The sequence below is a fragment of the Saccoglossus kowalevskii genome, chromosome 8 (assembly GCF_978046115.1).
Source record: "Saccoglossus kowalevskii chromosome 8, keSacKowa6.1, whole genome shotgun sequence".
Lineage (NCBI taxonomy): Eukaryota > Metazoa > Hemichordata > Enteropneusta > Harrimaniidae > Saccoglossus > Saccoglossus kowalevskii.
In genome coordinates this window covers 9,273,118-9,299,905 of record NC_140648.1, presented here as the reverse complement: position 1 = coordinate 9,299,905, position 26,788 = coordinate 9,273,118, and the positions used below count along the sequence as shown (strand labels likewise).

Sequence of the window (26,788 nt, the reverse complement as noted above, 5' to 3'; positions counted from 1 at the left end):
ATTTTGTGTGTCGAATAAAGTGCATTGTTTAAACCTTACTCGTGTAGCGTGTACTTATTGCTTATGTCGCATACCCATTATATATCAAAGAACCAAGTTCACAGGGGTGTTATGGGTGTTTATTTGGTACAATTTGAAATTTTAGTTCAGCTCAACTAGAACCCTGTGAAATCCAGGTCAGTAGATTCAGTGAATATAACAATACTATTCTCACAAACACTTCTTGGAAACACTGTGTGCTATAAGTGATTTATTGTTCATCTTATAAAGAATCATATTTAAACTTTCTAAATAAGTCTTGTATTCACAAACATAGTCTTTAAAAAGTTCATCAAATTTTCCCAAACTCAATAAGATTTAACTTGTAGAAACCATGGGTTTAGGTTGAGAGACAAATAAATTAAACTTATTTTTAATCAGTTAGTCAACCATGACAATATAGAATTGTAAAACTTCGTATGAAATCAGCTGATGGGTTTCATTGATGATTTATTGAATAAACTATTAAACTACATGTAATGTACAAAATAAAATATATAGCTAGGCGTTTCAATTATCATGATGCAACTGTTACAGATTCCATGTTTAAAAGTTGTAATGTCTCTGCAACAATTGGAGCTGTGTCAATACTTGTATTTACTCCCACTGAAAATGCTTTTTGTAGAACCACTCCGGCATGCTCTGTAATATTAGAATATTAGAAAAACTAATTAAAATAGAAGAATTAAAATAGTTACTAGGACAATTAACACATTGGCTCAACACAAACTTTGCTTTTAATACATGGTAATCTATGTTCCTGTGTATAATCGACTCACGTTGGAATAGATGGCACTCACTAGACTCACATTGGAATAGATGGCACTCACTAGACTCACATTGGAATAGATGGCACTCACTAGACTCACATTGGAATAGATGGCAGACTCACTATATTCACATTGGCATAGATGGGCAGACTCACTAGACTCACATTGACATAGATGGGCAAATTCACTAGACTCACATTGGCAAAGATGGGCAGACTCACTAGACTCACATTGGAATAGATGGCAGACTCACTATATTCACATTGACATAGATGGGCAGATTCACTAGACTCACATTGGCAAAGATGGGCAGATTCACTAGACTCACATTGGAATAGATGGCTGACTCACTAGACTCACATTGGCACAGATGGGCAGACTCACTAGACTCACATTGGCATAGATGGCAGACTCACTATATTCACATTGGCATAGATGGGCAGACTCACTAGACTCACATTGACATAGATGGGCAGACTCACTAGACTCACATTGGCATTGATGTGCAGACTCACTAGACTCACATTAGCATTGACGGGCAGACTCACGAGACTCACATTGACATAGATGATTCACTAGACTCACATTGGCATAGATGGCAGACTCACTATATTCACATTGGCATAGATGGGCAGACTCACTAGACTCACATTGACATAGATGGGCAGACTCACTAGACTCACATTGGCATTGATGTGCAGACTCACTAGACTCACATTGGCATTGACGGGCAGACTCACTGGACTCACATTGGCATTGATGTGCAGACTCACTAGACTCACATTGGCATTGACGGGCAGACTCACTAGACTCACATTGCCATTGATGGGCAGACTCACTAGACTCACATTGGCATTGATGTGCAGACTCACTAGACTCACATTGGCATTAATGTGCAGACTCACTAGACTCACATTGCCATTGATGGGCAGACTCACTAGACTCACATTGGCATAGATGGGCAGATTCACTAGACTCACATTGGCATAGATAGGCAGACTCACTATACTCACATTGGCATAGATGGGCAGATTCACTAGACTCACATTGGAATAGATGGCAGACTCACTATATTCACATTGGCATAGATGGGCAGATTCACTAGACTCACATTGGAATAGATGGCAGATTCACTAGACTCACATTGGCATAGCTGGTAGACTCACTAGACTCACATTGGCATTGATGGGCAGATACACTAGACTCACATTTACATAGATGGGCAGACTCACTATACTCACATTGGCATAGATGGGCAGATTCACTAGACTCACATTGGCATTGACGGGCAGACTCACTAGACTCACATTGGCATTGACGGGCAGACTCACTAGACTCACATTGGCATTGACGGGCAGACTCACTAGACTCACATTGGCATTGACGGGCAGACTCACTAGACTCGACTCACATTGGCATTGATGTGCAGACTCACGAGACTCACATTGGCATTGACGGGCAGACTCACTAGACTCACATTGGCATTGACGGGCAGACTCACTAGACTCACATTGGCATAGATGGGCAGACTCACTAGACTCACATTGGCATTAATGGGCAGACTCACTAGACTCACATTGGCATTCATGTGCAGACTCACTAGACTCACATTGATATAGATGATTCACTAGACTCACATTGACATAGATGGGCAGACTCACTAGACTCACATTGACATAGACGGGCAGACTCACTAGACTCACATTGGCATTGACGGGCAGACTCACTAGACTCACATTGATATAGATGATTCACTAGACTCACATTGACATAGATGGGCAGACTCACTAGACTCACATTGACATAGACGGGCAGACTCACTAGACTCACATTGGCATTGACGGGCAGACTCACTAGACTCACATTGGCATTGACGGGCAGACTCACTAGACTCACATTGGCATTGACGGGCAGACTCACTAGACTCGACTCACATTGGCATTGATGTGCAGACTCACTAGACTCGACTCACATTGGCATTGATGTGCAGACTCACTAGACTCACATTGGCATTGACGGGCAGACTCACTAGACTCACATTGGCATTGACGGGCAGACTCACTAGACTCACATTGGCATAGATGGGCAGACTCACTAGACTCACATTGGCATTGATGTGCAGACTCACTAAACTCACATTGGCATTGACGGGCAGACTCACTAGACTCACATTGGCATTAATGGGCAGACTCACTAGACTCACATTGGCATTGACGGGCAGACTCACTAGACTCACATTGGCATTAATGGGCAGACTCACTAGACTCACATTGGCATTGACGGGCAGACACACTAGACTCACATTGGCATTAATGGGCAGACTCACTAGACTCACATTGGCATTGACGGGCAGACTCACTAGACTCACATTGGCATTGACGGGCAGACTCACTAGACTCACATTGGCATTGACGGGCAGACTCACTAGACTCACATTGGCATTGACGGGCAGACTCACTAGACTCACATTGGCATTGACGGGCAGACTCACTAGACTCACATTGGCATTAATGGGCAGACTCACTAGACTCACATTGGCATAGATGTGCAGACTCACTAGACTCACATTGGCATAGATGGGCAGATTCACTAGACTCACATTGGCATAGATGGGCAGACTCACTAGACTCACATTGGCATAGATGGGCAGATTCACTAGACTCACATTGGCATTGACGGGCAGACTCACTAGACTCACATTGGCATTGACGGGCAGACTAACTAGACTCACATTGGCATTGACGGGCAGACTCACTAGACTCACATTGGCATTGACGGGCAGACTCACTAGACTCACATTGATATAGATGATTCACTAGACTCACATTGACATAGATGGGCAGACTCACTAGACTCACATTGGCATTGACGGGCAGACTCACTAGACTCACATTGGCATTGATGTGCAGACTCACTAGACTCACATTGGCATTGACGGGCAGACTCACTAGACTCACATTGGCATTGACGGGCAGACTCACTAGACTCACCTTGGCATTGACGTGCAGACTCACTAGACTCACATTGACGGGCAGACTCACTAGACTCACATTGGCATAGATGGGCAGACTCACTAGACTCACGTTGGCATAGATGGGCAGATTCACTAGACTCACATTGGCATAGATGGGCAGACTCACTAGACTCACATTGACGGGCAGACTCACTAGACTCACATTGGCATAGATGGGCAGACTCACTAGACTCACATTGGCATTGACGGGCAGACTCACTAGACTCACCTTGGCATAGACAGGCAGATTCACTAGACTCACATTGGCATAGATGGGCAGACTCACTAGACTTACATTGGCATAGATGGGCAGACTCACTAGACTCACATTGGCATAGATGGGCAGATTCACTAGACTCACATTGGCATAGATGGGCAGACTCACTAGACTTACATTGGCATAGATGGGCAGACTCACTAGACTCACATTGGCATTGATGGGCAGACTCACTAGACTTACATTGGCATTGACGGGCAGACTCACTAGACTCACATTGGCATAGATGGGCAGATTCACTAGACTCACATTGGCATTGATGGGCAGACTCACTAGACTCACCTTGGCATAGATGGGCAGACTCACTAGACTCACCTTGGCATAGATGGGCAGACTCACTAGACTCACCTTGGCATAGATGGGCAAATTCACTAGACTCACATTGGCATAGATGGGCAGACTCACTAGACTCACATTGGCATAGACGGGCAGATTCACTAGACTCACATTGGCATAGATGGGCAGACTCACTAGAATCACCTTGGCATAGATGGGCAGACTCACTAGACTCACATTGGCATAGATGGGCAGACTCACTAGACTCACATTGGCATAGATGGGCAGACTCACTAGACTCACCTTGGCATAGGAGTGCAAATTCTGGCAGATTTCTCAAGGCAGTATTAACAATAGTATGATCATGACTGTCAAGACATTTCATGAATGCAGGCAAAAATTCTGTTGCAGAACTGGAATTAAAACAAATCGCTGGTCAAATTTCTGGACAAATTTGCAAAAGACTGCTTCAAATCATGGATGGCAGGCAGCAGATAAATTTTAAATCATAATTGATGGGCAACAGAAGACTGTACTGCAATAATGGACGATGATCAGCAGACCAAGGATAGTGTCCTACCTGGGTTTATGTCTGATATGTCTCATTGCAAGTGTGTATGCTTTGTTACAACATTGATCACTTTTTTCAATCATTATGCGCATTATATCAGTCTGCAAGGAAATAAAAAATGTATGTTTTGTCACTAGAGGGATGGCATATATTTGGGAGGGTTACACCAAACCATGCATTGAACGTCTCACATATAATTTAATGAATCCCAGATTTTATTTGATGGTGCAAATGATGTTTTTATTGCATAGACTTTTCAGTAAGTACTGCCAAAAATAATTTATAACACAACACACACTCATACTATTCTTTCATTGGTTCAAACAGTGTCATGTGACACTCAGTAGATTGCCCTTTTAACACTGACCAAAATTATGCTTACTTGCCATGAATTTAGAAACCATGTCTGTTACAAATTACAAGCATTTCCTGACAGAGGTGTAGAGCAAAATGGATACACAGATACACAAGGCTAAAAAAAAAAAGGTTTTTCTTCTCATCGTCGCTTGAAACTTGCACCTCACACATTTTTGTGTGCAATGTAGCATGTTGATGTGCGCCAGGATGGAAGAATTGGGAAATGTTTGTCTGATGTTCAAACTTGTATGCATATATTCAAAACCATAAATCAATAAATGTTAAATATTGAAATTGTATTTTGTTGTGGTATTTTTAATTTTAAAACAAAAAAGAATTAAAACCACATAATTAGATTGAGAAGTAAAGAATATATTGAAAACATATGCCTCATTTTCTCAGCCTCATTTCAATTAAATGTAAATAAATATTTAATATTATAAGGAATGGTCAACCAAAAATATGAGCATTCACTGTGTTTCAGGAAAGATTTTTAGGGGAATTGAGAGAAAAATCAAATTGCAACTATTGTCTTGTATCAATCATTCACCAACTTACCACAAAGTGCTGCAAAATATGAACTTTTCGTTTGGAAATATCATCCAGCTCATGTAGACCTTCCATCATGACTAATAAAAAAATTAACTTAATTAATAAATGTTAGTTTTTGAAATAAGGATCATAATTACTTTATTTTTTCTATAAGTAGACATGCCTAATATGTAAATGTCACAGAAGGCGTGTCAATAGTCATAATAAATGATATTTTTAAGATCCAGTATACAATGCAATGAATGGAACAAATACAGTATGTACTTCTATAATGGAAATGCAGTACATATTCTAAATAGTCAGTGTTTTTGTTTGATTATATAGTTAGCCAAATCTGTTGAAAGCTCACAGTTATATAAGCACAGGTACAATTCAACATAATAAAACAATGCTTTCAGGTATTATCATCGAACAAGTCATTGACATGATGTAGATCCTGTCAGCCATTTTAAATCAAACTGATGTATAACTTATGTGATAAGGCTGATTTGATCCAGATTCACAATGGTAGACAAGCTTCATTTTGAATTCAAACTAAAAACAAAATGACATGCATCAAGTTTGAACAACATTTGCCTATACAACTGAGATTCGGTTCCAGAATGATTAAAATGCTTGATTTTTAGGCTCGGAAATAATCTAGAATTGAATTGTGTACTGGGGTATGTGTGACATGATTAGTCAAGAAATGTCAGAGATATTGGCTCTAAAACTGCTTCATTAATACAAAATGGCCACAGGTTGGCCTTTTTTAATTTTATCTGCAATACAAAGTGATGCACATCTTATAATGTCAAATGTATGTAGCAAGTCTGAACAAACAAATCTTCCTATACACATGCAACCAAGATATGGTTCTGCAAAGACATAAACGCTTGATTTGATGAATTTTTCACACTAAATTGGCCATCTGGAATTTGATCACAAAACGAATGCACAGCAAGATGTAAGTCTGTTTTCATTATTTGTTAATTTTTATTTCACCAACTCAACATTTATCATAGATAGATATTGTCATTGAAACAAGAAGCAGTATCTGAACTTGAGAACTAACAATTTAGCATGAATATATATTGTATTTGCTGTATTAGTAAAACAATTTCGTTTTTATGGGCACTTCTATTTGAAATGCACTTCAGGTACGTACAATGTAAGTGCTTTACATCAACACTCATCATGATGTCATTCGTCTGACCATTGTTGCACTGAACTGATACTTATTTACTACACACCGACTGTGACAATGCTGTGATTTTTGACGAACACTGAGGACAAGAAAGTACACGGGACTGACATATATACTAGACACCATATTCACAATTTTGAAAACCGATGGGCAGTATGACCACAGGAGAATTTTTCTGGTGCTGGGTGGATACGCTAAGCATTAATACAAACCTTCCACACTTTGTTCTTTACTTAGTTTTCTAATGAGAGGCAATAGATCCTTGTGTGTCCATTCAGCACCCATTGTTGAGGAGGTAAAGTTGTCACTGGTTGAGTAGTCCTTGATATTATGGGATATCTCACCGTCTGTAGCAGGAATCTGTGTTTCTTGTTTCCTACTTGGCAATGCCGTACTTGCAATCAATGTCTTTAAAATGGAAGAATCCGGATAACAATTACACAGGTCACTGGAAACAAATATCACAAATATGAAAATAATATTATTATTTTTATATAAAATTAGGGCAATCACAAACTTTCATATGCACAAAATATTATTAATATGAGTGAGTCTGTCTGTCTGTCTGTCTCTGTCTGTGTGCTTGTGCTTGTTCCATTGATATCTCAAAAAACAATCATTGTATTTCAATCAAACATGGTACATATAATATGTGCATACCGATTTAGTTTCTGGTTGAAATCCAAGCGTAATTACTTTATTTACATAAATTAGCCAATTTTTAGCCTCCAGAATCACTCAAGTGATTTTAATGAAACTTGCTGTATAGGTACAGACCTGATAAGTCAATTTGAATAAATTTTGATATCTCAAACACTCACAAGATTTAACATGACAGTGTTAAGACATAAACAACAATTGTACAATCGATTTATTCTTTTTGTTTTAATATTTATTTTGTTATTACTATTTAAGAGAAACGTAGATTTACAGTTGAAAAAGATGATATTTTGGAGAAATGGAGCAAAATAGAGATGGGTATGCGTGTATTTCACTGAGTAAATATGACCGTGACATAATATTTCAACTCCCAAAATACCTGCAAAAAAATACGAAAATATCACACTATATAATTTGCATCATCTTTTTTCTTGCTAGGGCAAGATAGTGTGCAAATTTTCAGAGGCTTTTACAAGTTAGTTGATAGCAGTTTTGAGGGGAATTAGTATGTTGCGAGTTGGAAACATTGATGTTCGATGTACTGCGACTCTGTGCCTTTGGAATGTTCAAAATCTGTATTACCTTCCAGTTTGTTGACCTCAGGTCATGCAATATGTGCAAGCGCATAAATGATAAACACGTAAATGCTATTAATTTGGGAATCATCGTTTTTTACAGATCTCAGTCACCATACTCTTGAAATGTTCCCATACTTTTATCTGTCAGCCACCACACATGATACTACATTATTACTTCTTTGTACAGTAAATCACATGTCTAGACAACATTAAGATAAACAAAGACACTTTACTGTTTTTCAGAAAGCGATTCCATTACATTGATAAGACTTACTGTAGTATATATGAATGTTTCTGTAATAGAATCCCAGCTTGTACTTGATCATAATTACAATACATGTGCAGCAATTCCAAAAATTTATTGATAAGTCCCGCTAATAATTTCTGTGCTCCATGTTCCTAGACAGATAACACAAAATAAACATCAAAACATAAATATGTAAATATGCTAATTTTAATATTTAGGATTTTTCTGGTAGTTCGATGTCAATAGACCTGACAGAAAGTTGGACTATGGTGATAATCAGTGCATGTTTATGACTAATTTAATTAAAATCTGACACAGGTGAAGACTATATATATGATAGGATCACTGGTTATGTACATGCCTCTCTACAAGTAGGTAGTGGTGTGTACAGTAGTTTTCAGTGATTAAAAATAACCACCATTACCAACATCCAACGTTAATCAGATTGGTCTATTGATTCTTTTTTATTGACTGAATAACAATTCCAAGAATTGTTTTTTCATATATTCTGCATTTACCAAATTCCATGACAACCCTTACATCTCCAAACAAACTTCAAATATCATTGACAATGAAAACAAATTGATTTATATGAACTGTTGCGATTACATGCTCATCATGAATGAGGCAATGTCAGTGGTTAAAGGGTCACAAGTAGCATGTTTCATTAAATTATCACCAAATTAGGATAACATCATAGTAACAGTTAGAAATCACAAAAAGATAATGTAAATGATTCAATGTCATAGTTGTATGCTGCCCATAATGCATGGAATAAAATATGTGGCATTGAATATGGTAACTGACATTCAACTGCACCTACCCTGACAAGTTCAAAGTATGACTCCAATGTTGAGTGTAACACATCCACATCCTGCTGGAACAGATATGGTTGCATCAACTCTAGTATTCCTAGCACATGACTGAAGAATAACAGATGATGTCGACTTTTCATTTCTCCGAATGTTAAATGAACTCTGCCTCTTAGAGTAGCTGACAGCATTGAAATTTGTCTGCAAAAAATGATAAACAATGATAATCTTGTCACTCACTATGATCATCATGTCACACACTATGACGATCTTGTCACTCACCATGATAATCTTGTCACTAACTATGACAATCTTGTCACTCACTATGACGATCTTGTCACTATGACGATCTTGTCACTCACTATGACGATCTTGTCACTCACTATGACGATCTTGTCACTCACTATGACAATCTTGTCACCCACTATGACGATCTTGTCACTCACTATAATGATTTTGTCACTAACTATGACAATCTTGTCACTAATTAGGAGGACCTTGTCACTAAGTAGGACGACCTTGTCACTCACTATGACGATCTTGTCACTCACTATAACGATTTTGTCACTAACTATGACAATCTTGTCACTAATTAGGAGGACCTTGTCACTAAGTAGGACAACCTTGTCACTCACTATGACGATCTTGTCACTCACTATGACGATCTTGTCACTCACTATGACGATCTTGTCACTAACTATGATGATCTTGTCACTAACTATGACAATCTTGTCACTCACTATGACGATCTTGTCACTCACTATAACGATTTTGTCACTAACTATGACAATCTTGTCACTAATTAGGATGACCTTGTCACTAAGTATGACGATCTTGTCACTCACTATGACGATCTTGTCACTCACTATGACGATCTTGTCACTCACTATGACGATCTTGTCACTAACTATGACAATCTTGTCACTAACTATGACAATCTTGTCACTAACTATGACAATCTTGTCACTAACTATGACAATCTTGTCACTAACTATGACAATCTTGTCACTCACTATGACGATCTTGTCACTAACTATGACAATCTTGTCACTAACTATGACAATCTTGTCACTCACTATGACGATCTTGTCACTCACTATGACAATCTTGTCACTAATCTTGTCACTCACTATGACAATCTTGTCACACACTATGACGATCTTGTCAGGCCCTATGACAATCTTGTCACTCACTATGACGATCTTGTCACTCACTATGACGATCTTGTCACTCACTATGACGATCTTGTCACTCACTATGACGATCTTGTCACTAACTATGACGATCTTGTCACTAACTATGACGATCTTGTCACTAACTATGACAATCTTGTCACTCACTATGACGATCTTGTCACTAACTATGACGATCTTGTCACTAACTATGACGATCTTGTCTTGTCACTCACTATAACAATCTTGTCACTCACTATGACGATCTTGTCACTCACTATGACGATCTTGTCACTCACTATGACGATCTTGTCACTCACTATGACGATCTTGTCACTCACTATGACGATCTTGTCACTCACTATGACAATCTTGTCACTAACTATGACGATCTTGTCACTCGCTATGACGATCTTGTCACTCACTACGACAATCTTGTTACTAACTGACGATCTTGTCACTAACTATGACGATCTTGTCACTCACTATGACGATCTTGTCACTACCAATGACAATCTTGTCACTAACTATGACGATCTTGTCACTGACTATGACGATCTTGTCACTAATTATGACAATCTTGTCACTAACTATGATGATCTTGTCACTAAGTATGACGATCTTGTCACTAACTATGACAATCTTGTCACTCACTATGACGATCTTGTCACTTACTATGACGATCTTGTCACTCACTATGACAATCTTGTCACTAACTATGACGATCTTGTCACTCACTATGACGATCTTGTCACTCACTATGACGATCTTGTCACTAACTTTGACAATCTTGTCACTAACTTTGACAATCTTGTCACTAACAATGACAATCTTGTCACTAACTATGACAATCTTGTCACTAACTATGACAATCTTGTCACTAACTATGACAATCTTGTCACTAACTATGACGATCTTGTCACTCACTATGACGATCTTGTCACTAACTATGACGATCTTGTCACTAACTATGACAATCTTGTCACTAACTATGACAATCTTGTCACTAACTATGACGATCTTGTCACTAACTATGACGATCTTGTCACTAACTATGACGATCTTGTCACTAACTATGACGATCTTGTCACTCACTATGACGATCTTGTCACTCACTATGACGATCTTGTCACTAACTATGACAATCTTGTCACTAACTATGACAATCTTGTCACTAACTATGACAATCTTGTCACTAACTATGACAATCTTGTCACTAACTATGACGATCTTGTCACTCACTATGACGATCTTGTCACTAACTATGACGATCTTGTCACTGACTATGACGATCTTGTCACTAACTATGACAATCTTGTCACTAACTATGACGATCTTGTCACTAACTATGACGATCTTGTCACTAACTATGACGATCTTGTCACTAACTATGACGATCTTGTCACTAACTATGACGATCTTGTCACTCACTATGACGATCTTGTCACTCACTATGACGATCTTGTCACTAACTATGACGATCTTGTCACTCACTATGACGATCTTGTCACTCACTATGACGATCTTGTCACTCACTATGACGATCTTGTCACTAACTATGATGATCTTGTCACTAACTATGACAATCTTGTCACTAACTATGACAATCTTGTCACTAACTATGACAATCTTGTCACTAACTAGGATGATCTTGTCACTAACTAGGATGATTTTGTCACTCACTAAGATTAAAGGGGTTAGTGTAGAAAATGAAGACTTACATTCACATTTGTTGTGCCAGGCAACATTTTAGTCACAGATGTCTCTCCTGAAGTTTTTGTTTTTATGTTGCTAATTGCAAGTGTTTGTGTGAACTAGTCTCCCTACGTAATACTGCATGTTTGTTAGGCAATTCAGACTGTACTCTGATTTAAACTGTTGAGTAAATGGTGGTGTGGTGTACATGTGACACATGAATGGCCTCACTGCTTACCTCAGTAGTAAGGTAGGATGTGCAACTGCAATTTTTCTCAGTGCTATATTAGCATCATTCATCTTGGTTTCACAACTTCTACCAGATTTAGTGTCGGCCAATGTTGACAATAATCCATGAGTTATCACATCAAACTGAAATAAAAACAAATAAAAAAATTAACTTTAATCTCATGCAAATAACCTTAATTATTAATTAAGAAAGGTACAGTAAATAGAGCAGAGCATGTTACTGAACATGATAATTGTACAACTTTGAATAGATCAAAGCATCTTACCTTGCTAACACTGTTGCTAACTGTAGGACAATTACGGACTAATAAATTAGTGTCTATAATATTATGTAATAATTCTGGTACTTGTAGATATATCTCTAATAGTAGAAGTAATGATGTATTGGAATCACAGCTACTGAAATGAAGTGATGAAGATTATTTAGTAACAATACAAAGAATATCTGATATATCAGATATTAAACAGAAACAATGCAGGACACATAAGTAGGGTAAATCAGCAAACACTCTCATAACCTGGTTGTAGGGTTGGTCAACACACACTCTCATTGTGCATGTGAGAATGTTGTTGTCCAGTAAATGGTTCGTGTTAAACCTTTGAATCCATCAAGTCAAATAGCTTAATGTTTAAAACTGTTTTTTTTCCAGCAAAAATGTAAATATAATATTGACCACATAGTAATGTGATTTCTGTATTTGTATGTTCAAGGTTGGCCAATAGACAACCAGTTTTCATGTTTGGTTGTTCCTTGCAAGAGGTTGCCTGTGACAAAACAAGACAATTTTAAAGCCAGTTTAAAACCCAATCATCATTTATAGCAGTTTAGTTTAATCAGTTAGATATTAATAATTGCGTATAAACAAAAAAACTAAGCCTATTCCAATAAATGGTTTCACCAATTCAATTAAACAGAAAATCTGACGGAAGAATTTCAGACTTAATCCATCATTCCCCAATACTGATTCAATAAAATGCATGTAAATAGAATAAAAATTGATGTTTATACTGACCTATTACTTGTTACATTTGCTAACAGATGCTCAACAACACTGGTAATAAGTGCTTTATTACCATGGCAACAGTTGATCACTAATGCTAATCTGAGTTGTATGACTGAAGCATTATCCTTTGATCTGCTCTCAGTCAAGACAAAATCTATCATACAACAGATTTGCTCTTTGGTTAAACACAGAACATCTTCCTGAGAGTGTTTCTGAAAATAAATTTATGTAAAAAACATTGTTATTATTAACCTCCTAACACAAAACGAAATATTTGTCATCTTTCACAAAAAAATAATTTCCAAAATATTTGATTACGATCTGTAAACAAGACTCAACCAAAACCATTATGGTCAAATATAGTACACAAGTATTAAAATTGTGCATTTTTGAGGAAACCCGCCATGTCTTTTAGTGACTTTGTCAAACAATGAAATATTGGGACGGTATTTAGCATATTAACTACAAATGTGCATGAAACAGGTATAAGACAAGTTTGAATGAAATTGGTCAATGCATGCCCCAGAAAATGTTAATGACATGTCCAAACGATGATTTTTGGGACTATTAATGGCTGTCAGTTGAAGGTTCACAAAATAAAAACAAAGCGATATCTTGCCTTTGTACTAAATTTAACCCAAATCTGTACAATCATCTATGTAAAATGAGCAGAACACTTTGGAATCAAATCATGAAAAAAATGACATGCATCAGTAACCAACCATGACTGATGTCAATGCCATGTTTGAATGAAATCGATCAAGGCATGTCCAGGAAACGGTTGATGACATGTCCAAATGTTGATTTTTGCTCAATTATAGTACCATATATAGTTGCCCATATCAACTCACTAATTAGTAATTCTGCTACTGAAATGACCAAATATGGCAATTCAAACGACTAAAAGTGCACAAATACCTTAGGTACATTGGTCTCTCTTCCTTGCCATATCTTAGGTATATGTACACAGGCCCATAAGAAATCTAAAGCAATACTTGCATTAATACTGAAATTAAAGACAATTTATTTTGAATTATTTGTGGCTGATACAGCATAGTAATAGGAAGTGGTCGGTGCAGTGTTCAAGCATTATGGTCAAATATAGTACACAAGCATTTGAATAGTGTATGTAACCTTTTCATCACAAATTCACAAAATATTCCTGTTTATAGTCTGCACTTTCCTTCAGAAGATTGAGACTTGAATAGCCAAATTTTTTTAGTAAAATCTGAAAATTGTTTCCTATTTTTTTTCTTAGCTTCAAAATTAGAATTCATTTCCTAAAATATTGAAGGATATGAGAAAAAAAGCAGAAAAATTTGGTCAAGGAAGTCTGATGGTTAAAAAGATAAAGGGTAGGCTGGGAAATGTTGGAGAATATAAATTCTTTGCATGACAAATGTTTTTTTAATAGAAAATAGGCAGAGGATATAGGCTGGACAGACAGGTTGAATTATCTCAATTGCTAGGACACCATACTCCCAACCTAAAATCAAATGTTTGATAGTAAGGACATTTATAGTGCTGAGTGAGTGACATCAAATCCAAAAACCTCCCAGGGTGCAATGTACTAAACCTCAGTACTACCACATCCTGTTAAAAGTGGTGATGTTGTAAAGATCACTGTACCTGTTTATATTTTGTCTTGGTTTTAACAACCAGTTGATACATCTACGTAATGTCTTCCAATTAGTTTGGTGGGTCAGTAGCGCTAATAAATACGCACAACACGAACCATTTTGACCAGTCTGTGTTTTCTCAGTAAATAACAATTGTTGTTGTAGATCTGGACATGACTGGATAATCTCAGGATCCAGCAATTCTAACCAATCAACTAAGAGACCAGCAGTAGAGATACCAGATCTGAAATCAATTTTTATACTACCGTATACAGTATTATTCCTGAGAGAGACTGACCTGGCCGGACTACATGTACAACAAAGTATGTACTTTGGCAGTACGGGTCACATTCACCTCTGCCAACATGTTGATATGATCACTGTACTGCCTTTGTACATACTGTAAAGGGGTTAATTATTCACAGGGTTTTAATTTTGCTTATTTTGCTGACTGGAAAATGAGCTAAATTAAAACCCAGTGAACATGTAAAATTTAGCATAGAATCATAGACCTTAGAAAGAGAGGGACAGGCAACTGAAATATAAAACAAAGGATTTCACCACATCCGGCGTGCAACGTGGGTTACTACAGTTATAAACAAATGACCAAGCTAAGGAAATTGTATGCCGTCACTCACAATCAATCGGCCGCGCAGTTTGCAACACGTCTTTCAGTGCTTGTGCTCATTACATCGAATTTTTAATTTCAATACAAGATCCATTTTTTTGTACTGGTTATTAGGTGACACTTATTATATGTTGAGTTACAATTTGTTTTTTTTTATCAGTATAAATTAACTACTCGGCTGATTTTATGTGCGGTGACAAATGGTTGACTAATACTTATCCTGCGACTGCAACATTTTCGCCCGTTTTCGGGAAAACAAAAACACTTGTTGTTTGCATTATCGTATTTTCACTTAAATCATACTATTTTCAATGATACTCGCGTATTTTAGTTTTGCTAGTCTATATTTTAAAATCGTAATTCTGAAATTTTCGAACTGTCTGAAAGGCCGTCTGGACAGACAGAATTCGTCCAGATTGTTTTTAGATCGCTGTATTTTCGCCCCATTTCTCAAAAATACAAGTCATTGAAAATGACACAGTCCCCGTAAAATTTTTGAAAGTTCTCTTTGTGTTCGTCATATTAAAGCGAGGAGAGGGGGGGGGGGGGGGGTTGTCGCGAGCGTGTCCTTGAAACTTGAGCTCCAAGTGGCATATACAACAGATTGTTTATTTACATCAAAACACTTGTTCCATGTAGTAGTAATATGGCCAAAAATAAAAACAGCCGTTATTCGGCCATCTTTGATCTGATTATGAAACACACTGATATGTATGATGTATGTGCCAAATAGGAATGAAAATGATACATAAATTGTGGAAATATAGTAGTAAGGCCAAAAAGTCAGATTGCTGTCAATCGGTCATCCTTGACCAGATTTTGAAACAAATTGTCATGGACATGCATCCTAACATGTATAAAGTACATGTATGTGCCAAATTTGAATGAAAACTGACAGAGCATGTCCAAGATACCGCATAAAAAAACAAAAACAAGATGCCTGCCGGTCAACCATCTTTGATCCAATTGCAAAATAAATTGTCATGGACATGTATCCTAACATGTATAATGTATGTACCAAGTTTGAATGACAACTGACAAAGCATGTCCAAAATACAACATTTTCAAAAAACAAGATGGCTGCCAGTCGGCCATTTTGAATCAAAACGCTAAACCACTGCATGTGCATATGTCCCACATAAGGTACTCGGCACATGCAAAGAATGAACGAAATCAGTCCACAGGATTCTGAAATATGACTCTGAACATACTGACACATGGACGGACAGATACATGGACGGACAGACTCAGGAACTCACGGACGGTCGGTGGACATGTATCCTAACATGTACCGTAAAAGCTCAATCAATTCGGCCACTCAAATAGTTCGGCCACCTATTTTTTGCGTCATGGTTAATTTTAAAATGTATCCGTTTAGTTCAGCCATCTGTCCAGTCAGTCTATTGTTTGTATTCAATTAGTTCGTCCGGTGATGACACCGCCCGATTTTTACGCCACTCTCTCAACAAAGGTATATTTTCACACATCTATCACGTAAATACAATGTACATGTAAAAGCATTTACATCCAAGGTATAAGCAATCGGGATATCCGCCAGATGTGCAGTCATGGTGTCAACCGTGGTTGTACAAAAGACGTGTGAAATCTCTAGTACGTCCATCACGTCCATGGTGAAATATACTTTGTTGATTGTCATTACAAATTACCCAGTACATCAGTTGTAAATAATCGCTAAGAAAATTCTCATCACAACGCCAAAAATATCGACAACGAACAAATACTTTAAGTCATTGCTAGCAATCACTGACGAAACGAAGCTCCATGGTTTAGGGACAACAAAATTCAGGCCGACACTTGACTCTCGTCTTTGAAATTTCAAGCAAGTCATACAAAGTCGCAAATGTGTTACGTGAAAGCGTCATTATTATTGGACGTAGTTTTGTTTACGCAGTCACGCAGCACGTCAAAATATCTTCTTTTTTTCGGTTGACCCAAATAAAATTATCTGCGGGATTGTTTCAGCACAGTCGTTTCAGTAATGTTCGAAACATTGTCCTGCAGAGTTGTTTGTTTAAAAGTCAAGTAGATTATTAATGTTAACGGGGTAAAAAATTAATTAATGCCGACTTGCAAATTGTATCGTCTTCGGCATTTCCAGTAAGTCGATACAAAGTCGCCAATGTATAGCGTGAAAGTGTCATTTTTATTGGATATGGTTTTGTTTACACAGTCACGCAGCACGTCAAAATATCTTCTTTTTTTTTGGTTGACCCAAATAAAATCACCGGCTGGATTGTTTCGACACAGTTGTGCCAGTTATGTTCTAAACTTCCTCTTGCAACGTTGTTTGTTTAAAAGTCGGGTGGATTTTTTGTTTTGTTTTAACTGTGGGTAAAAAAACATGACCGTGAAGTGAAGAATGCGCTCTCCACGGCAACAAAACAGCAGGTGGCCTGGTTGCGTCAGATTTCTTGAACGCGCTTGTAGTTTGTTTTAAAATTGGGTCAAGTCTCAGACTAGTACTACCGGTACACCTTTACTCTAATCCCGGAAAACGATATATTTATTCAGTTTTTCAAGTTACCATGTTTGTTTACATTTACGGGGAGCGTGACATAAAACTGTCGTCTCCAAGGCAACAAAACAGCAGGTGGCCTGGTTGCGTCAGATTTCTTGAACACGCTTGTAGTTTGTTTTAAAAGTGGGTCTCAGACTAGTACTACACCTTTACTCTAATCTCTGGAAAACGATATATTTATTCAGTTACCGGTGATACACACTTCAAACCCAGTTTTAAAACGTTGAAAAATTATTCAAACAAATCGACCACTTCGGAAACATATTTTCTACATTTATTCAATCAATTGGCCCACCCCCAAAAATATTTATTTTTACATGGCCGAATTGATTGAGTTTTTACGGTATGATCGATGTACTAAATTTGAATGAAAACTGACAAAGCATGTCCAAAATACGACATTTTCGAAAAACAAGATGGCTGCCAGTCAGCCATCTTTGATCCAATTGTGAAATAAATCGTCATGGACATGTATCCTAACATGTATATTCTATGTACCAAGTTTGGATGACAACTGACAAAGCATGTCCAAAATACAACATTATCGAAAAACAAGATGGCTGCCAGTCGGCCATTTTGAATCGCATCGCTAAACCACTCCATGTGCATATGTACCACATAAATTACTAGGCACATGCAAAGAATGAACGGAATCGGTCCAAGGGATTCTGAGATATGACTCCGGACGGACGCACGGACGGAGACCGAATTATAAGTCCCCGTTTTCGGACTTTGTTCCAATTTTTTGCGGTTTTCACTTGAGTCCTGCCATTTTCAAAGTAATTAGGGTATTTTATTTTGATGACCTGCTATACAAAAGTCGAAATTACGAATTTTCTGAACTGTTTGAAACCGTGAAAGTCAGTAGCTTACACCGGAAATGGCTGACCCGGTTTGTTTTAGATCGCCGTATTTTCGCCCGACTTGTCAAAAATAAAACATCTGTTGTTCAAATTATTACATTTTTTACTTGAGTAGTAAAATTTTTGAAGTAATTAGGGTATTTTAATTTAATGACTTTCTTTACAAAATTCGAAATTCTGAATTTTCGAAACTGTTTGTAAACGTGTGACAATCGTCTGACAACGAAAATGGCTGACCCGATCTTTTTTTGATTGCTTTATTTTCGCCCGATTTCTCAAAAATAAAACATCTATTGTTCAAATTGTTGCATTTGTTACTTGAGTCATGCCATTTTCGAAGTAATTAGGGTATTTTATTTTGATAACTTGCTTTAAAAAAAGTCGAAATTCTGAATTTTCTAAATTATTTGGAAACGTGTGATACTAAGTGGAAAACTCATTAACATAGAATTAGCATATTCATGATTGTCGCTTCAATTATCATGAAAGCAATACATAACGAAGTTGAAATATTCAGAGCCGGTACATTATTGTAAACAAATTTGTGTAATTAGAAAAGCAGTGCACCAAGTAAACGACGTTGATATAAGCCCATACAGAGTTGCATACAAGTTGCGTAATTACAGTACCTTCGGATATAATAAGAATTTTACTAGATCGACGCGCAGGGCACGAAAGAAAAAGGTTGCTAAGGTAACGCGCCAGTTCAGTGTGTGACTTGGGGGTCAAACTGGGTCAACACACACTTGATGTCAGCATCGCCGTGCAGCAAGTTTCGCAAAGAAGTACTTGAAGTTCAATTGCGTCCAAAAATGATGTTGCTGATCACTCAGTTGTCGCAGCGTGTGTTGTGTCATGTCCATGATGCACCCCGTTTCGACTTTGGTTTGCTTTTCCTTCTTAGTGCATGTTCTTGTTCACGTAAAATGCGACCTTTCACCAATGTATTAAAACACTTTGAATTTATACTTTGCATGATTATATTTGGTCAACGCGAAACATTATTTTTTCTAAACATTTTCTGAGACCATTTTTATCAACGCAGGGTTATTTTTCCAGACAAGATGGGCTTCGTAATATCTACCATAACATCGCCCGGGTGATGCCTAGAAAAATAGAACAAGCAGCCTGTCGGCTGAGATAGCTCCGCTGTTAGCAATGCACATTTCAATTAAAGAACAGAAGACATCATTAGAAAATGAACAATATGTATAGTATCAAAGCAATCGGACTTGCAGTTTTTAACAAGAAGTCGAAAATATCACTTTCTACCAAAAATGACAAAAATATTCACCAAAATTAGAGAATTGAAGATATCATCAGGAAATAAACAAATCTGAGAAAGGTCTACATGTAGTATCTATATATGTAATATCAAAGCAAATGAACTTTTGGTTTTTAACAAGAAGTCGAAAATATCACTTTTTACCAAAAATTACAAAAATATTCACCAAAATTAGAGAATTGAAGATATCATCACAAAATGAACAAATCTGAGAGAGGTCCACATGTAGTACCTATATATATAATATCAAAGCAATCGGACTTACAGTTTTTAACAAGAAGTCGAAAATATCACTTTTTACCAAAAATGACAAAAATACTCACCAAAATTAGAGAATTGAAGATATCATCACGAAATGAACAAATCTGAGAAAGGTCTACATGTAGTATCTATATATGTAATATCAATGCAATTGAACTCTTGGTTTTTAACAAGAAGTCGAAAATATCACTTTTTACCAAAAATTACAAAAATATTCACCAAAATTAGAGAATTGAAGATATCATCAAGAAATGAACAAATCTGAGAGAGGTCCACATGTAGTACCTATATATGTAGTATCAAAGCAATTGGACTTGCGATTTTTAACAAGAAGTCGAAAATATCACTTTTTACCAAAAATGACAAAAATATTCACCAAAATTAGAGAATTAAAGATATCATTACAAAATGAACAAATCTGAGAGAGGTCCACATGTAGTACCTATATATGTAATATCAAAGCAATTGCACTTGCGGTTTTTAACAAGAAGTCGAAAATATCACTTTCTACCAAAAATGACAAAAATATTCATCAAAATTAGAGAATTGAAGATATCAACATGAAATGAACAAACCTAAGAGAGGTCTACCCAAGGTACATATACACCAAGTATCAAAGCATTCAGGCTTGTAGTTTTCAAGAAGAAGTCGAAAAAGTAAAACATTGACACAGACGACGGACGATGACGACGACGACGGACGCCGACGGACAATCACTCATATGATAAGCTCCGCTCGACAAAGTCGACAGCGGAGCTAAAAAGGCAGTGCAGCCAGACGGCTACTTTGTAGCCACGTGTTCATTGTTTGTTTGTGGACAGGGTGACCTTTGCCATTTCACTGTTTCATTTCAAGTGTAACTTGGTGCGTGTTCTCTGCCCGACTATACGCCATGAATGTCGCTAGCCACGAGTCTCAGAGGCACGAAAAAAACGTCCTGTAATTGTGTTCATTGGAAAACAAAACAAATCACTAATAAATTTATGAAAACAGCTTCTTTTTCAATCGATCAAAAAGTACTCTTTTAATTCGCGCACCAAAAACCAATAATTTCCGTTTTTACGCTATTAAATTGTGCACTTGAAAAAATAATTATTTTTACTACCGCGAATTAATCGAGTTTTTACGGTAGTTGCCTGTCCCTAAGGTCTATGATAGAACACATTATCTAAATGATACAACCGTGAATTTCAAACCCACTGAATATGCCTGAAATGGTAAATCAGCGAAATTTAAACCCAGTGAAAATTAGTAATTTTACTGTAACAGTACTTTGTGTATTCTCAAGATAACCTCATATCAAGAAATGATTTTTATAAACTGGATGGCATTTGAATTGCGCTATGGAATAAAACAAGATGAATCAGTAACCAAGCATGTGCATGGAATGTTGAATGAAATCAACAAATGCCGGAGCACGCCTGAGAAACAAGAGACACGAACTATGGAAACTAGTCAGTTAAATCAGAAAAATATAAATCACTTCTTCAACTGTAGACAAAATAAGGCAATCTTACCTATCGCTGATGTCATCCTGTTTGTTAGTTTGTTGTTCTAAAAGCAATTTACTCATCAGTTCATTGGTTGGATGTGATGTAGACTTTCCTGGAGCTGACAAGGCTGCATTTAGGAATTCTTCAAGTTCAGAAGAACTGCACATTGCCAGGCGACTGTACACTAATAAAGAACATAACATAATCAGTACCATTTATTAATAACAAAAGAACCACCGATGTTTGAGTTTAACGCCCTGAGACTTGTCATCGTTCACTTATGTAAATTTATTAAGTAAGTAAAATTTACAGAATCTACACAAGCTCGGGACGACAGATTAACACATTGCTGCTGAAAGTTTCCATGGTTTGCCAAAATAAATAGCAGAAAATGCATTAATGTAGAAATCCTAATGTCATCATAGCAGTTGTGCATATCTAGATGTGTTTCATGCTACAGTTAAACAAACAGCAAAGTGGTAAGGGTAAAATGGACTCACCTTTCTCCATATTCAGACTGCTTAAAACAATTCCCTGTGTCTTCAAATCATCAAGTAAGTCTTTCAGAGTTTGCTTTTCTAGTTTATCAGATTCACAGATTTCTATAATTGATTTGTTTACTGGAAACAATTTATATTTAAGAAATCAATGAATTATCAACAGTTCCATGTAAGTGACATCAGTATAAAACATTATCCTCTTTGTGACACTGGTAAATAAAGCTGAGGTAAAATACCCCTACATTGTAGCATTAATTACCGGTAGCTTGCAATCAGTTTCCCTCCCTTCCATCACAGAACCAATCAACATACAGATTTCTGAAACAAGCACTGATTGGTCATTTGATTTTATGACATTTACTCATGAATATGCAAATCATAGCTGACAAGCAAATTAAAGCATTCTTGCTGTATATTTTGTGCAGCAGAAACATACTATACTTAAGCAATAACCCCCGCCAAAGGCGAGTTTACCACGAGATATTGCACAATTCGCGACATATATGCAAGAGCCGCAGACGAGTGCATATATGGAGTGAATTGTGCAATATCAAGTGGTATACCCAACTTCGGCGGGGGTTATTGCTATTAACAATTCGATAAAACTAGTAAAAAAAGAGTTTACTTTCATCTACTAAAAGGTCATGATTATGGCCCTTGAACATGAATATTTATAAGAATAGTATGTAGTTGTACGCTGAATGCATACAAAAATTACATGCGCAACACAGTTCAAATTGAATACAAACTAATTTTTATTCCACATGAAAAAGAAACATATCCACGTTGAATAAAGCAGCGTAAACACACACATTAGCATAACAAAGGATGACCTTTCTGACCTTTTACTGACGCACAACGCGATTTGAAATACAGGGTCGTGTACAGTTTGGATCATTTAAACAACGGATTTTCCACGTTTTAATTCCGGTTTTTGTACAATTTGAACTGTAATTTGCCCATTGAAAGTACAGTTGTGAAATAAACCGGTTTTGTGACTCATCATACTACTTGTAACTGTGGATATTTGACGTTCAGCGGTACTTGGTTCGACCGAAATTTGAGACGCGGCGGGACGCGGTGTATCATGTACGGCGACCGGCACAGCGACCTCAGTTCCAACATCTGACCTGGATACCTTTGGTATAACCAAAGTTTTGTGACAGTATGATTGACAAATTTTGTCGTTGTTCTGGGGTAAGTTTGATGGTGTAAGATCGGATTTTTGCATCGTTTTTGTGACACGTACATGATATGCCTTGTCTCAACTCCGGCCGAAAGACTTTGCACACCATCGCTCTAATACTCGGCATCGCTCGGCACAAATCTGTAGCTTTCGAAATTACCTTCATCATCTCCTGTAATTTATTTACCCATAGTGGAGAATTACAATACCATATATCATCGTCGAATCCTGCGTTGTCCTGTGTTTTTTGAAACAGGTGGCAATTACCCGGATGTGGCCTACATTTTTGCCTGTGACTCATAGTTTTTTTGCATTTTTATGTCATTAAATCCCTCAATTATATCTTGTACTTAAAGATCATGTTTTCTTTGTTGGAAGTTCGCAATCCATCTCAAAGTAACAACACTGAGAACATATCGTTCTGACGTTCGTGTAGGCACCTCACGGTGTTGAGGGACGGTGGTTTAGGTTTGTGTGGCGAACGACAATCACCCAACGACCGACGCTCACAACTTGGATCCCACCATTAACAAAAAGCAATATTATAGTTATATAACTTTTCAGATGTTTTTAATTCAGTATTTTTTTCAATATTCTTCCAAAATTGAACCACTATATTCCATAAAAATCAAATAATACCGGTTTTATGTATTTCCGTATTAAACCTGTAGTCAATTCATGTTCCAGGGCCACTTGGTTTAGTCGTGCATTATCAGCCAATATACCATGGATTGCATATGCAAATTTTGTGTTTGGACCAATCAAATCAATGGATTAACACCATCAATATACTGGTATAATATAATAGGCTTTAACCTTCTCACCACCAGTCCCCCCCAACTCCACCCCAACCCCTCCCTTTTCATTACAAATTCACAGAATAGTCCTGTTTATAGTCTGCATATTCCTTCAGAAGAATGGGAAATTAAAATACAGCCAAATTGTTTTTAGTGAAAACTGAAAATTGACTAATATTTGTCTTTTGGGCTCCAAAATTAGGGTTCATTTTAAAAAATATTGAAGAATTCCAAAAAAATGCAGAAAAATTTGGGAAAGAAAATCTGGTGTTGAAAAAGTTAATGATAATCCATCAAACTTGTTACATTGAATATCAATTGTTTGTCTCATCATTAGTTTCAAACACAAATACTACAGATTATTTCCTTGGCTAGCAATAATCCAAATATTGGACTACATATACAACCATATATGATAAAATTGGTGACTTACCATCTTTGCTTGTTGATTTACTTGGCTTCAAATATCGTGCAAACATGTTGTCCTTAGACTTTGAGACGCTGATTACTACAGATATCAATCTGTCAAATCTGTCATCTGCTTCGTTTTCATGATCAGCAGATTTCTTTAAAAAAATGAATACAAAAGAAGAATTTATTGAGTGCAAGAACTCTTCTCTTTCAATACATTGATCTAAGAATACATAGCAAAACTACTGTGAGCTTTTCTCTACTACATACTACATAGTATACGCTCAAGCTGCAAAATTTCTGTTTAATTGAAACTTAAGATATTCAACAATAATGATGCATCCCAAAAGTTTGTTATCACCATGGTGACTGGAATGTTCCTATCACTATGGTGACCTGACTATTCCTATCACCAAAGTGACCTTAAGGTTTCTATCAGCAACCTGTGAAACAGTGCAAACAAAAATGTTGGGTGGATGGGGAGGAGGCGATGGATGGGGAGGAGGGGGTGGATGGGGAGGAGGCGGTGGATGGGTTACAAGTAGAAATATAATCAATAATGATACAAGCAGATTTAAAAAAGGTTACAAATGTCAACAATGATAGTGAAAAGGTCAATGGGACTATTTTGAGGAAGGTTACAAATGTCAACACTGATAGTAGAAAGGTCAATGAGACAAACACCACTTGGTGTCTACTAAAACAGTTCCAATATTACCTGTATTCTATGTAGTAGGTTAAAGATTGGACACGATAGGTGACGTTTGTTAAGTAGACGATTGGTAAACTCATTTGCATATGAGGACTGTAAAATGGTTAACATGGACTGCAGGACTTCATCACCAATACTAGGAATGGTTTTACTGACTTGACAAATCTCCTTGGACAATGCCTCAAGAAAAGAAATAAAGAAATAATTGTGAATCAAAAAATAAAAATAACTAGACTAGATAACTTCTGAATTGTCATTTTGTCCCAGTAAAATGCTTTATTTTTATTGGATATATAAGTAAGTGAAATACCTGGAGTATTGTTCTTAATACTTGTTTTTCATCTTGAGAAGTCATGTGATATTGATCAATATTAAATAACTAGGAAAGTAAAATAGAAAAAAGAAATACAAACAGTTAAAATTAGTGTATAAAACAAGAAGTCAGTCAGCTGATATAGCTGTGGGGTTTGAAATGCAAACAGTGAAAGCAATCTAATACATAGCACATAATGAAAGTCAATAATAACAGAAAACCTAAGATACATAACAAATGGATTAAATTAGAGAAACAGCAAAATGTTTTATTGTTTATTAGTTACTAACATTAATTTGTATTGTTTAGATATGAGACAAATAAGGGTTTGTGAGTCGCTAATCCATTCTGTTGAGTCATGAAATTTGGTCTACTAGAAGTGGTAATGATCTTTCTTCCAATACCAGTTTTCTCTTTTTCTCGGATAATGTGTGTGAAGACTGCCTAGGAACCTGCTGCCAGCACATAGGCGGTTCCATTTCAGAAAGTCAATGAGCTTCCCGAAAATTTTAAATAAAAATCAGTTGAGAGTCAAAAGTCTGAACAATCAAGCAAGGGATGCATAGTAATCTATGAAGGCTGTCCAACTGTCAATCAAGCCATACCGAGACCAAAACTCTACAGATAATCTACTGCTGGCCATATTGACAAGGCAGAAAAATGTGAAAAGCATACAAGATCCACACTGAGGAGATCGCAGTAACTATATCTGTACAGAGTCTT

At 36.9% G+C, this 26,788-nt stretch overlaps 1 protein-coding gene across 1 annotated transcript in view; it reads right to left on the bottom strand.

Annotated features, from left to right (window-relative positions):
• Positions 1-472: 472 nt before the first annotated feature.
• The window catches only part of LOC102803904 (integrator complex subunit 1-like), a 65,284-nt gene continuing 38,968 nt past the window's right edge, over positions 473-26,788 (bottom strand). The window contains exons 31-47 of the mRNA XM_085502143.1: positions 26,063-26,131; positions 25,759-25,932; positions 25,063-25,195; positions 22,647-22,766; positions 22,171-22,330; positions 15,088-15,321; positions 14,377-14,464; positions 13,468-13,670; positions 12,721-12,850; positions 12,444-12,577; positions 9,350-9,539; positions 8,554-8,678; positions 7,254-7,489; positions 5,862-5,932; positions 4,956-5,047; positions 4,679-4,788; positions 473-681 (exon numbers count right to left, since the gene is read on the bottom strand). Coding sequence (XP_085358269.1) covers positions 557-681; positions 4,679-4,788; positions 4,956-5,047; positions 5,862-5,932; positions 7,254-7,489; positions 8,554-8,678; positions 9,350-9,539; positions 12,444-12,577; positions 12,721-12,850; positions 13,468-13,670; positions 14,377-14,464; positions 15,088-15,321; positions 22,171-22,330; positions 22,647-22,766; positions 25,063-25,195; positions 25,759-25,932; positions 26,063-26,131 — 2,394 coding nt within the window. The 3' untranslated portion in view covers positions 473-556. The remainder of the gene's footprint in view (positions 682-4,678; positions 4,789-4,955; positions 5,048-5,861; positions 5,933-7,253; positions 7,490-8,553; positions 8,679-9,349; positions 9,540-12,443; positions 12,578-12,720; positions 12,851-13,467; positions 13,671-14,376; positions 14,465-15,087; positions 15,322-22,170; positions 22,331-22,646; positions 22,767-25,062; positions 25,196-25,758; positions 25,933-26,062; positions 26,132-26,788) is intronic.